At 39.4% G+C, this 12,780-nt stretch overlaps 1 protein-coding gene across 2 annotated transcripts in view; it reads left to right on the forward strand.

Moving 5' to 3' along the window:
• The window catches only part of UCMA (upper zone of growth plate and cartilage matrix associated), a 47,203-nt gene that overhangs the window by 29,919 nt on the left and 4,504 nt on the right, over positions 1-12,780 (forward strand). The window contains exons 1-4 of one of the 2 annotated variants that reach the window (XM_027838820.1): positions 945-1,206; positions 1,592-1,657; positions 1,765-1,860; positions 5,994-6,092. In XM_027838820.1, the coding sequence (XP_027694621.1) occupies positions 1,149-1,206; positions 1,592-1,657; positions 1,765-1,860; positions 5,994-6,092 (319 nt within the window). In that variant the 5' untranslated portion in view covers positions 945-1,148. Of the gene's footprint in view, positions 1-944; positions 1,207-1,591; positions 1,658-1,764; positions 1,861-5,993; positions 6,093-12,780 lie in introns of those variants that run through there. The other variant, XM_027838819.1, reaches the window with a different exon arrangement.

The following is a 12,780-nucleotide window of genomic DNA, read 5'->3' on the forward strand; positions in this document are numbered from 1 at the left end:
CTCTCTCTCTCTCTCTCTCTCTCTCTCTCTCTCTCTCTCTCTCTCTCCTTCTTTCCCTCCCTCCCTGAAATCAGGAAGACCTGAATTCAAATCTAGCCTTGTGACCTTGGGCAAGTCACTTAACCCTGTTTGCCTCACTTTCCTCAACTGCAGAATGAGCTGGAGAAGGAAATGGCAAACCACTCCAGTATCTTTGCCAAGAAAACTCCAAATGGAGTTACAAAGAATTAGATACAACTGAAATGACTAAACAGTAACAATTACTTCTTAATATATAACTTCTCCCTGGCCAATGACATAACAAAGAATTAGAAAAAAAAAATGTTTAACCAACCTAACCAACACATTGTCGGATAATATGTACAATGTTCCATGCCCATTGCCCCCTATCTCTGCAAAGAAAAAATGTATTTTCTCATCTCTTTCCTGGGGCCAAGTTTAGTCCTTATAATAATACAATGTTCAGCTTCTTTCTTTTTTCTTTCTTTCTTTTCCTTCCTTCCTTGCTTCTTTCCTTCCTTCCATCCTTCCTTCCTTTCTTCCTTCCTTCCTTCCATTTATATATTTTCAGTGTTGTACATTGCTTTTCTGGTTCTACTTACTTCACTTACTTCAGGTCATATAAGTCTTTCCGTGCTTCTTTGATGCTTCTCTTAGAATAGAATTTGTCAGTTGGAAATCTTTGCTTGGCTTTGCTTCATGAAGTCTGGCAGGAGCATTCCTGAAGGCAGCATACAAGAAGCTTTCTTGGCCTTTTTCAATCCTAACTTTCTGCTATTTGAAAGCTGACACCTGGCCTGGGCATTCTAAGCAGCACATCATTTGGCTAGGACCTTATGACTGGCAGGTGTGCTACAGGCTTTGCCATTCCAGGTGCCCAAGTAACCCTTATGCTAAGTTCAACTTTTGCAGATGTTTTCAAGTTGCCTGAAACATCTCCAATACCCCAGCCAGGAACAGCCAATTGAAGACAAAGTCAATACACACCCCTCCCCTTTACTCACCAGTGGCATCCCCTCTGCCAGCCTCCTTCCCCCTTCCTCCCTTCCTCCCAGTCTGCCTGACATAGGAAGAACTTGAATCTGAATCTCCAAAACTTGCTTCTTCTTTTGTATTATTCCAAGGAATAATCCTTAAGCTCAGCAAAGATGATTTGGAAGCAAATCTTTTTCCTCTCCTGCCTCACTGCATTTGTGCTTTTAGCTAGTAAGTATGAGCAACAGAGAAACCCCAGATCTTTTAAAAGCAAAGACAGACTAGATATCTACACTTTTTGCCCTGATGCCATAGGAGGAGAAACTGTATTTTCTAGACTGCTGCAGAAAGGGTTTGTGTGTGTGTGTGTGTGTGTGTGTGTGTGTGTGTGTGTGTGTGCTAAAGAAAATTACACAGAGGAGTCAGCTTTGTGGTTCCCTAGGAGGGGGTATGTCCTGTCACTTGGATGTGAGAGAATAAATTCCTTAAATTAGTGATTAGGAAACCAGAGTTTAAGGATATGACCTTGTGCTTGGCTGTGGGTTAAGGGTTTCACTTATAGGATGCTGGGCTGCTTCATTGCACTCAATTTTATCTCTGTGTTATTTTCACCTAGTTCTTGAGACTGGGGAAGGTGCAGCTGTGGGCTCTAAGCAAGCAGCTGGAGAAGAGGACAAAGAAAGTAAGTAGAGCTGCTAGTTCAGCAAAGTCACCATGTCCTGCTAGTCGTCCCTAGAGCATACCAGTGACCTTGTGCCTTTTGTGATTAGTCAGTGTTTCTGCTTCCAGATTTGAAAAAGAAGATCTTCCTCCAGGAATCAGATGCTTCTAATTTCTTCAAGAAGCGGGGCAAGAGATCCACCAAGTCCCTGGATGAGCTGAACGGTGGGTGAGGAGCCTGATCAGTGTTTGTACCAAGTTACTTTTATTCTCTGTCTCTTTCTCCTGAGCTGTCTCCTAGAAGCCAGAAGGAGTAATTGTCAGACTGAAGATAAAGATAAGAAAGGGGATTTTCATTCATTTGAAATTAGAGAAAATGTGTTTTTCTTATGGTTCTCTTCATTTACCATACTACCCAGCAATATTTATTTGTATATCCTCATATACAGTGGTGTGAAATTGTATGTATTTTATGTTTGCATTTCATATCTATAGATGGCATTTTATGATGGAAGAGGCAGTGACACAGAGTAGAGAACATGCTAGATTTGGCATCAGGAAGACCTCTGACATTTACTAGCTGGGCAACCATGAGCAAGTTTCCTAACCTCTTTAAGCTTCACACAATTTTCTAAGACTTATTTACTGTTATCTGAATTGGTGGAAGATATTCCTCATCTGAGAAAATCACAGAGCATTGATGTATTGATGCATCTCTCTCTCCCTCCCTCTCTCTCTCTCTCTCTCTCTCTCTGTATTTGTCCATCTCTCTGTCTCTGTTTTTCTCTCTCTTTCTCTCTCTTTCTGTGTCTCAGTCTCTCTCTTTCTCTCTGCCTGTGTGTGTGTGTGTGTGTGTGTGTGTGTGTGTGTGTGTTTGTATCGGTCCATCTCTCTGTCTCTGTTTTTCTCTCTCTTTCTCTGGCTCTCTCTCTCTCTGTCTCAGTCTGTCTGTCTGTCTGTCTGTCTATCTGTCTGTCTGTCTCTCTCTCTGTGTCTGTCTGTCTTTCTCTCCATGTCTTTTGGTCTGAACCTGTAATTTTATCAGTGTGGGGAGCTCAGTGTGGAAACTTCCTTCACAGAAGCAGAAATGCCAAATTGTCTATACATTATAGTTTTAGACAAACACCTTTGAAAGACTTGAGAACTCTGATCAAAACAATGACCAACCCTGATTCTGGAGGATTGATGATGAAGCTTGCTGTCCATCTCCTGTCAGAGAGGTGATAGACTCAGGCTATAAAATGAGGCATACTTTTTTTGGACATGCCAATGTGAGGATTTGTTTAGCTTGACTTTACATATTTGTTATGAGGATTTAGATTTTTGTTAACTGAAAAACATTTTAATTTATTTTTGAAAACATAGTTTTTGGTGAGTTGTCTGGAGCACTGAGAGGTTCAGTGACTTGCCCTGGGTCACACAGCCAGTAGGTAACAGAGGTGAGGTTGGAACCCAGGTCTTCTTTACTCCAAACATGGCCCACTGTCCATTATGTCAAGATGGCTCATTTATATGTATAATTTGTTTCCCTTTTGGCACATAGCATAGTGTCTTGTACATAGTAAACCTTCAATATATAGTTATTTGATTACTAACTGGCTGGTAGAAATACAATAGAATTTTTTCATGTGATGGGGGTGAAAGGGTTAAATCTGTCTTTTTTGAGTTAGATAAAGAATGCTGCCATAAGAAGGTAAACAAGTGGCCCTCACATAATTTTGGGTTCAGAATTTTTATTTAATGAACATAACTGAACTTCAATCAAACCTTATTTTTTCCAACTGATGAAAATTCACCTCATCTCCTTAGCTTCCCACTCCATTGAAAAAGAAAGAAAAAAGAATCTTTGTGACAAATATGTATGGTAAAGCAAAACAAGCTCCAACATTTTTTAAAAATTAATTTTTTTTCAATTAATCAAGTAGTTTTCAAAAGAAGGGCTCCAGGAAAGCAATCTCCTAGAGATGTTTCTACTTGAAAAACAGGCATTTCTTTAGGAGATGGCAATGTTTGCCGTTGTTTTAAGTTGTCCCCAGCTAGGGAGGTGTGGGTTGAAGCTTTCAGGCGTTCAATATAGACAATGCACATAGTATGTGGAATGAGCTCCCCTATACACTGCAGGAGGCACAGGATAACCTGGTGCACACCCAGGGCTCTACAGCAACTTCTCCATTCAGTCTCATTGCACAACTTACACCCAGGGAACTTCTGCTAATGGGGCTGAATGATGGGCTCCTTGGCTACATCTCAGGCTATGTGGGACACAGCACAAGCAGCATTTCATAGTTGTAGCCAACACATTGCATTAGTGTGTGTGCCTGGGGAGCTTTACTTTTATTTTTTTAAATTAAAGACAGGTATTTATTGAGTACTCGATCATAAAGGACATTATTTTTATTTGACAAATTTAAAAACTCAAACATTTTAAATTAATAATTAAACTTTTAAAAATGAAATATAAAATATCGCTTTCTGGAGACATAAAGATGTGTAAAGAAAACTCTAGGTTTTCCTATGAAACGTGTTATAATTAACTTAAGCACAGGTAAGTGCTTAATAAGTACATCTATCTATCTATCTATTCATCCATCCATCCATCCATCTATCTAATCTGTCTGTCTACCTACCTATCTATCCATCTAAGCAGTTTGGATCAAATAACAATAATATATGTTAAATACTTTGTAAGCTTTAAGCACTTTGTATATGTCAGTTATCATTAATATTGTATTATTTTGTCCAAGTCACTACAAGGTAAAGCTAGGCAGGAGTTCATCTGAAAAAGATCTAAAGTCTCAGTTCTCAATCTGAGTTACAGCTCAGCGTGGCGGCTGAAACTGCTAAGGAGATTGGAGGTTGTATCAAGACAAAGCATCTCACCTAGGATTTCTAGGCAGGTGATAGTCCTGCTACAGTGAAACACTGAAACCCCCAGTGAACAATAACTATGTATCTGGCATGGAGCTGTTTCTTTACACTTCTCGCTATTAGAATGTATTAGAATGCTCTTGGGGGCAGCGAATGTTTTTGTCTTTGTTTCCTCAGCAATTAGTCCACAGAGTAAGCACTTAAATCCTTGTTGATTGAGTGACTGATTGAAATAATTTTCAAGCCTTACCAATAGCCCACACATGCTGTGTCCCTCTCTGTTTCCAAGCTACGTCTCAGATTACTTCTCTTTAATTTCAACAAACAATTTAGGTCCTTCGGAGACTGAATGGCATAGTGGAAATGACATTGGATTTGAAGGCAAGGCTAGACTTAGTTAACCCTGTGCCAAGCCACTTAATTATCCTTACTACACAAATCCAGACCAAAAAAAAAATGTTGTAAGGATAATTATTTATCAAAAATTACTTTTATCAAAAGAAATCCTTTTTTCTTTTTATGACTAGTCTTTCTTGTACCTACAGTAAAAACCATGGGATTTAAAGATAAAAGGGACCTTGGAGATAATTCAATAAAAAACTCTCATTTTATTTTATTTTATTAATTTATTTTTAGTTTTCAACAATCACTTCCATAAGCTTTTGAGTTTTAAGTTTTTCTCCCCCTCCCTCCCTACTTCTCTCCCCAGATGGCATGCAATCTGATATAGGCTCTACGTATACATTCCTATTAAACATATTTTCGAATTAATCGTGTTGTAAGGAAGAATTAGAACCAATAGGAGGAACCACAAGAAAAAGGAAACAAAGCAAAACAGAAGAAAAAGAAGCAAATAGTATGCTTCGATTTGCATTCAAACTCCATAGTTCTTTCCCTGGATGTGAATAACATTTTCCATCATGAGACTTTTGGAGATGTCTTAGATCTTTGCATTGCTGAGAAAGCTGTCTATCAAAGTTAGTCATCGTAAAACTCTCATTTTATAGGTGAGGAAACTGAGCCCCAGAGACATTAAGCAACTTGGCCAAGGTCACATAGTGTTCACTGGAGGTTTCAACTCTTCACTATAACGCACATTGATTTGAATGATCACAAAGCAGTTCATTCTCTGTACTAGGGGGAGTAGAATTTCTGCCATTGAAAATATGTTTGTGTAGGAAAGTAATCTTAATTTTAAAAATATCCCTCATTGAGAGCATGGTACTCCCCAAATCTTGCAGCTCTATTCCTGGCTTAGGTCCACTCATTAGGGAAATAATTTACTTCCTGCTGGATTTCCCAGGGTGTCTATGACAGATTTGAAGGTTAGCTGTGGCCCCTCCCCTTTGCTCTCCTTCATGCTAGTCTATATCTGCCTTTCCCCAGAGAAAGATACTATGAGAAGCAATCATTGGGCTTAATGATTGGGTTTTCCTAAGAAGTCAGGCATTTCCTTTCTCCTTGTAAACTCTGTAAATTCTCTTCCACAGCGGAAAATAGGCAACAGCTTCGAGCAGATGAGCATCGGAGGGAGTATTACGAGGAACAAAGGAATGAGTTTGAGAACTTTGTGGAGGAGCAGAATGATGGTAAGGATCTTCCGTGTGTAAGTGTGTGTGTGTGTGTGTGTGTGTGTGTGTAGTCGAAATCACATTATTTCCTGCCCTTTCCTTCCCCACCTCTTCCTTAGCATTTTATACTGGTAAAAATCTGATTTAAATTAATGCCAAAGGCTAACTTCAAGAAGGAAAATAGGGATATGCCACCAAATGGCAACATATAAAAAACTTCTAACAAAGCTGCCCTACCCCAGATCTATTAAGGTCCAGAGGTCTTTTTGCCTAGGAATCTTTGACATTGGTAACTGCTAGAGTACTCAATGGGTTGAATTCCATTAAATATATGCAATTTTTGCTTAAGAGTTGTTTAATGGAGACTATCATGCATGTGGTCTATTAGAAATTTCTAGCTCAGAACAGACAAAGACATTAAAAAATGCCTATCTAATGAAATTAAAATTCTAATAATATCACAAAAATATATGGCATGTAATGATTTTTGAAAGGAGGATGGTAATGGATCCTTCTCCTGAGACCAATTGGGCATATCTGGACACTATGCCACTTATGTTTTCCAACTCCTGGTGGAGAGATTAAGAGGGAAAGAGAGAAAAAAGGCCTTTGGTTGGTCTTCTGCTCTTTGGAAAAATAACTTTTTAACTACTGCCACTCATAGAAAGAACCATAATGTTTTTGATTGTTCTTCCGAAGAGAGGCAGAATGGAGAGGTTCTCCTGCCCTACCACAAGGTCAAAAGAATGACCAATATCTTAAAGCTCTATTTGCTTCTATCTCATCTTTTGTATTCTAAGCTCTGCCAGATCCAAAAGTGAGAAGAGGTGTCTCTGACCTTTTTCAAGGATGAAGTCAGTTTTGAAACAAAGGGATTCTGCCTATTTATTTCAGTCAACTCAGTCCTATCAACATGACTCATAGGGGACCACAGTTTTAACTCAAGAGGGTCTTGGCCTATTCACAAATAGAAAGCCACTGCCTTAATCTGGTTAACCTTAAATACTGGGGAACCAATGTTTCCTTAAGGGAAAGAGAAGGGAACAAGCATTTATTAAGCACCTAATATGGACCAAGCACTGTGCTAAGTGGCTATTTTTTTGTAAATAGTATTTATTTTTTCCAATTATATGTAAATATAATTTTCAACATTCATTTTTTTATAAGATTTTGAGTTCAAATTTTTTCTTCCTCCTTCCCTCCCAAACCCCTCTCCCCAAGATGGCAAGCAATCTGATATAGGTTATACATTTCAATCATGTAAATGTAGTTGTATTATGAAAGAAGAAACAGAAGAAAAGGGAAAAGCCTCCAAAAAACTCCCAAACAAAAATAAATGCAAATAGTATGCTTCAATCTGCATCCAGACTCCATAGTACTTTCTCTGGATGTGAATAGCATTTTCCATCATGAGTCTTTTGGAATTGTCTTGAATCATTGTATTGCTGAGAAGTGCTAAGTCAATCATAGTTGATCATTGCACAATGTTGCTGTTACTGTGTACATTATACCATCAGCTCATGTAAGTCTTTCCAGGTTTTTCTGAAATCTACCTGTTCATCATTTCTTATAACACAATAGTATTCCATTACATTCATATATCACAATTTGTTCAGCCATTCCCCAATTGATGGGCAACATAAAAATTTCCAATTCTTTTGTGCTAAGTGTCTTGCAAATCTTATTTGAGAGCTACTGTTTTGGCTAAAGCCTGGAGAAAAGGCAAAGTATTCTATCTTCCATTCCAAATGGTTAGAAGGTAACTGAATGTCAACTGTTAACTTAAAAATATTTCTTAAAATGGCTAAACAGAAAGGTTCCTAACAGTGTGGAGGATGGATTGGAGATGGGAAAGTAGAAGTAGGAAGATCAGTTAGGCTGCTGTCATAGACTAGATGGGAGGTAATGAGAGCTTGCCCTAGAATGATGGAAATGAGAATTTAGAATGAGGGAGACTGATACAAGAAATATGTAGAGGTAGAATCAATAGAATTTGGTAATTAATTAGCTATCAGAAGTAAAGAAGAGAGAAGAATAAAAGAAAATACAGAATTTCCAACATGGGAGAATGGGCAAAGGGTGATGTAACCACAGAAAGAAAATGGTCAGAAGGAAGAAAAAATTGGAGGGAAAAACTTAGCTTTTGATATCTTGAGTTTGAGGTACCAGGTGGGGATATCTGTAGGCAGATGAAAATGTGGGACTGAAGCCTGATTGGAGATAAATATTTGAAAGTTATCTCACACTTAGGAAAACCCAAGACTGTTTTGTGACAGTAGGTCCTCATTTAGCAAATTTCTGGGATGGGGAGAAGATGAAATTAATCTCTTTAGTTGAGTCTGTATTTGGCTAATGACTCACTTGTGGGTCCCCAGACACCTTTTAACTATGGCTCCAACTCAGTACCACTTTACCTACTTGCCCATTCCATTCCCCCAAATTTCCCTGCTCACACCCAGGGCTAAACCCAGCAATGGAAAATGAAAGGATTGTATGAGGAGCCAGAACCTGGCTGTTTTTTCCCTGCCTTAGCAATTCATCCAATAAGTAATGATGATGGTTGCACTGGGATGTTTAGCTCATTTCCAAGTAGCTTGGACAGATGCCAAACTTTTGACTCTAGTATCTAGTTCTCTCCACCACCCTTGGCTTTGGAAAAATCCAAGGCTTTATTTAGCACATTTCTACAGAGTTCTAAGCTCAGGATGGGAGCAAAGAATAGTGAATTAGAAAAGAAGTCTGTAAAACATGAGCCAGGCACATACACAGGCAGGAATCATCCAACAAGGAATGGTATTGAGAGACACCAACCTTCCCACAGCAACATGGTGACTACTGCTGCTGATGGCATTTGTATATTGTGGTATCCTTATCATTCAGATGCCTAGAACAAATTTTAAAAGCTTCCAAGTACTGCATTTTCTAGTTAGTCAGTCAACTGTGGTTTCTATATATCTTTGCAGAGAAATTTTATATTTTCAGTAAGTGAAGTCATTCTTACTATGTACACATTCATAGAGTCATAGATTTAAACTCAAAAGTATCCTTAGAAGTCAACTATTTCATTTTAAAGAAGAAACTTGGGCCTGAGGGGGGTAAATGACTTATCCAAGGTCACACAGTAGTAAGTAGCGGTGCCAGAACTTGAACTCAGGACCTCTCACTCATAGTCTGTTCATTGAGCCACTACACTACTTTCCTGCCAAGAGTGGACTGAATGCCTTGCTTTGGATGGGAATCAGTTTCTAGGAAAGATTTAACTGCAATTGTATCTTCCCATTGTCAGCACCCTTTCTCTGGAGATCTCCAATACCTGTTTGAATGAGAAGTCCTAATAATGGTTTCATATTGGACTGCATTTTGTCATTGTTGTAGGGTTATTTCAGTTGTATATGACTCTTCATGACCCCATTTGGGGTTTTCTTGGCAAAGGCACTGGAGTGGTTTACCATGTCCTTCTCCAGCCCATTTTACAGGCGAGGAACTGAGGCAAATAGGGTTGTGTGACTTACCCAGGGTCACACAGCTAGCAACTGTCTGAGGTCAGATTAGAACTCAGAAGGATGAGTCTTCCTCATTCCAAAGCCGGTGCTCTATCCACTGTACCACCTAACTGCCCACAGGGCTGCATATAAGTAGGCAATCGGGTTACCTACTAGCCTTTGAATAAACTAACCCAGAAAAGTACATGCATATGTTCTGAAAGGAAGTCTTGATGTTTCAGATCTGTACATAGCTGGAAATTTCTCAATAGTTCTGGGGTTCCATTTAATTTCTCTGAGCTGGATAGAAAGGCTCCCAGATTTGGTTTCTTATTTTTCAGATACATTCCCCTGCCAAACCCCAACTCTAACCCTAAAAACTTCAGGGCCCCCAAAAGCCCAGATGCCTTGGGCTCAGCTGGGGCTTTTGGCAGCATCATTAGTAATGTCTTCACTTCTTGGCAGGCTGGGTTTCCTCCCTGCTGTCAGTAAGTGATGAGCTTATCTGGACTGGAGATGGGTGGTATGGTATGGGATAATACAGGATGATCACTGTTTCTTACTGCACTTACTGAATAAAATCTGACCTTGAGCTCAGGAAAGTGACCTGGTATAGAACTCTTCAACTACAGTATTTTGCTGCATAATTGTCGCAGATTTTATGCCATTTTTTGGGGGCAAAAAAGTGGGGTGCGACCACTATGTGAAGGTTTTTTTTTAAATGTGCCAATATTATTTAAAAATAATTTATTGCTAAACTGTATGGCTGGCAGATGAACTGTACAGTTTAGCTGCTGCGGGAAGAGGCAAGTCTTACCATATCAAGTGGCTTTCTCACAGGCAGCTTTGCCTGCCTGCCTGCCTGCTCCCCTTGCTCCTATGCTTCTTCATTGGGTTGAGTGACAATACTGTTAGTACTGTGGTGCTCAAAACAAACCACTCGATTTGCTTTCGGAAAAATATACTGACAATGCACACGCGCTGAGAATTCTAGGCTCACGGCTTGCAATGCACAAGAGATAAATGCATATCCAAATGCCACTGGCAAATACATTGCTGCTCTGTTTACCTTTTAAGCGGCATGACGAACAGAATTATACCATGCAACGATTATGCAATGAAAGGTTATAAAGCAATTTTTGGATTGAAAAAACACAGGTTGCCACGATTACACAGTGGTGACAAGTATGTGGTGAAATACAATGTCTAGGGAAAGGGCCTCTATTCTCTTCTTGTCAAAAGGAGGAATATCCCTGTGTTCTATTTTCTGTTTCTACAAAAAGTCACAGGAGATGTTAGAGCTAGAACATCTTGCTCAAACCTCCCTGGACCTCTTCCACAGCTAAGAACTTTAATTTAAGACCCTTAAAGAATTCCTATGTTGATTTATATCCCCAAAGTAATGAGGTGGCTGTAAAGGCCTTGGCTATAGTAAAAACCCAAGAGAGTTCTTAATGGGGTTGTCTTGTTGAACTTTGCACACACAGAGGCGATGGAAGTGATAGTGGAGATTAACAGGGCCAAAGCATGGCTTTCTGGTAATTCTTCCACTTCTACCCTCCACACAGGGTGATGATACAAGTGACAGATAATCCTAGTGAATCCCTCCAGTGTGCAAATGAGATTGTTGCTAAAGCCAGGAAGGACAATAGACTTAGGGGAAAGGGGGACCAAACTACTGTGATAAAGGGGCATGGTGAGTGCTAAGTTGACCTAAAAGCCCATCCGTTAAATATTGAGGCCTGTGAACTACAGAAGATGCTAAATCCAGAAGGAAGTTTGGGGCTTGGGCTATAGGACAAGAGTGTATTTGCTGGTCAAGGCTCCCTTAATGAGTGTGATTCAGTAGAGGGGTTCCTCATTTCCACCCCCAAACCTCACTTAGAAGACAGACAGACAGACAGACAAAGAATGACCCTGTGATTTCACTGGTATAAGGAGTTCTCAGGTGGGGAAACTCCCTTTACCAATATAGGTCAGCACCCACTCTTCTACCTGCCATCTTAGAGAGTTTTCTAGAACACATGCCAAGGGTCACATAGCCTGTATTAGAGCTGGGTCTTGAGCGCAGGTCTTGCCTTCAAGGCCAGCTCTCCATTACACTACGCTGTTTCTCAGAGATAGACGATACAGATAGAAGGAGCTAGTAATATTCCAAGGGCTCTTTTTTAGGAGGTTTTTTTTTTTCCCAGGAGATTGGCAGGTGGTGAGGTTGGGGGAGAGTAGAAGTGAAAGAAAGGCCACAGAGCTTTCATTTCCATCCCTTGTTTTATGTGCTGGCTAGGTGTTATCTACACGATTATCACAAATTCCATGAAGTCATTGTTGAATCAGGAAGAAGCTTTATTAATGACCTGGAAAGGCTGGGTGTCCCGCATGTGTGAGTACACATGTGAGAACACACGTATTGACAAAAGCATACCTTTTTATTCTCTATTCCCCATTCAAATTTCCTTCCCCTGTTTCCCCCTTTTGTTGGGTGCTATAGAGGTTACAGCCTATCCAAAGCGCCTAATTTCCTCATGTGAGTCTCTGCTCCTAATTACATCTCCCACTCCCCACAATTCGACCACTGGATCCTTACTTGGGAACACCCCTTTTTATGTTAACCTCAGAACTGGTTTTGTGCTGGTTAGTCTATTCACCATTGAGTGTTTTATATTCTAATATAACTCCCTTTTGTTCAACTTCCACCTAGCCCCCAGACTGCATTCCTTCAGGTTTCTACTTGCCTTTTTGTGGAAATAATAATAATAATAATAATAATAAAAACTATTTCTCTGACTCCAACCTGTGATTGAGTAATATGCAGAAGCAACATCCATACATCTCACAATAGGGAAGGAATAAAAGACAGATGGTGTATCCTTTAAAAGGCTTTTACATGAAAAGACTTGCACAAAATAATGAAGAGTGAAATGAGCAGAACCAAGAGAACATTGTATACAGTAACAGCAGCACTGTTTGAAGAAAGACTTTGAGCAAATAAGTCATTTTAACTATTTTAAATACCCAAATTAACCATAAAGGACATATGAGGAAAGATGCTATCTGTATTCAGAAAAAGAAATGATGAATAGAAGTATGTAAAGAATAATTTTACATATATACCTATTTGTGTCTGATGGTAGCCATCTCTAGGGTGGGGAGGAGAAGAAAGAAAAAAAGAAAAAAAGAAAATTTACATGATATTTTATTATATATTTAAAAGGAATAGCAAGTTG

This window comes from Vombatus ursinus, unplaced genomic scaffold, assembly GCF_900497805.2.
Source record: "Vombatus ursinus unplaced genomic scaffold, bare-nosed wombat genome assembly UNPS02014830.1, whole genome shotgun sequence".
Lineage (NCBI taxonomy): Eukaryota > Metazoa > Chordata > Mammalia > Diprotodontia > Vombatidae > Vombatus > Vombatus ursinus.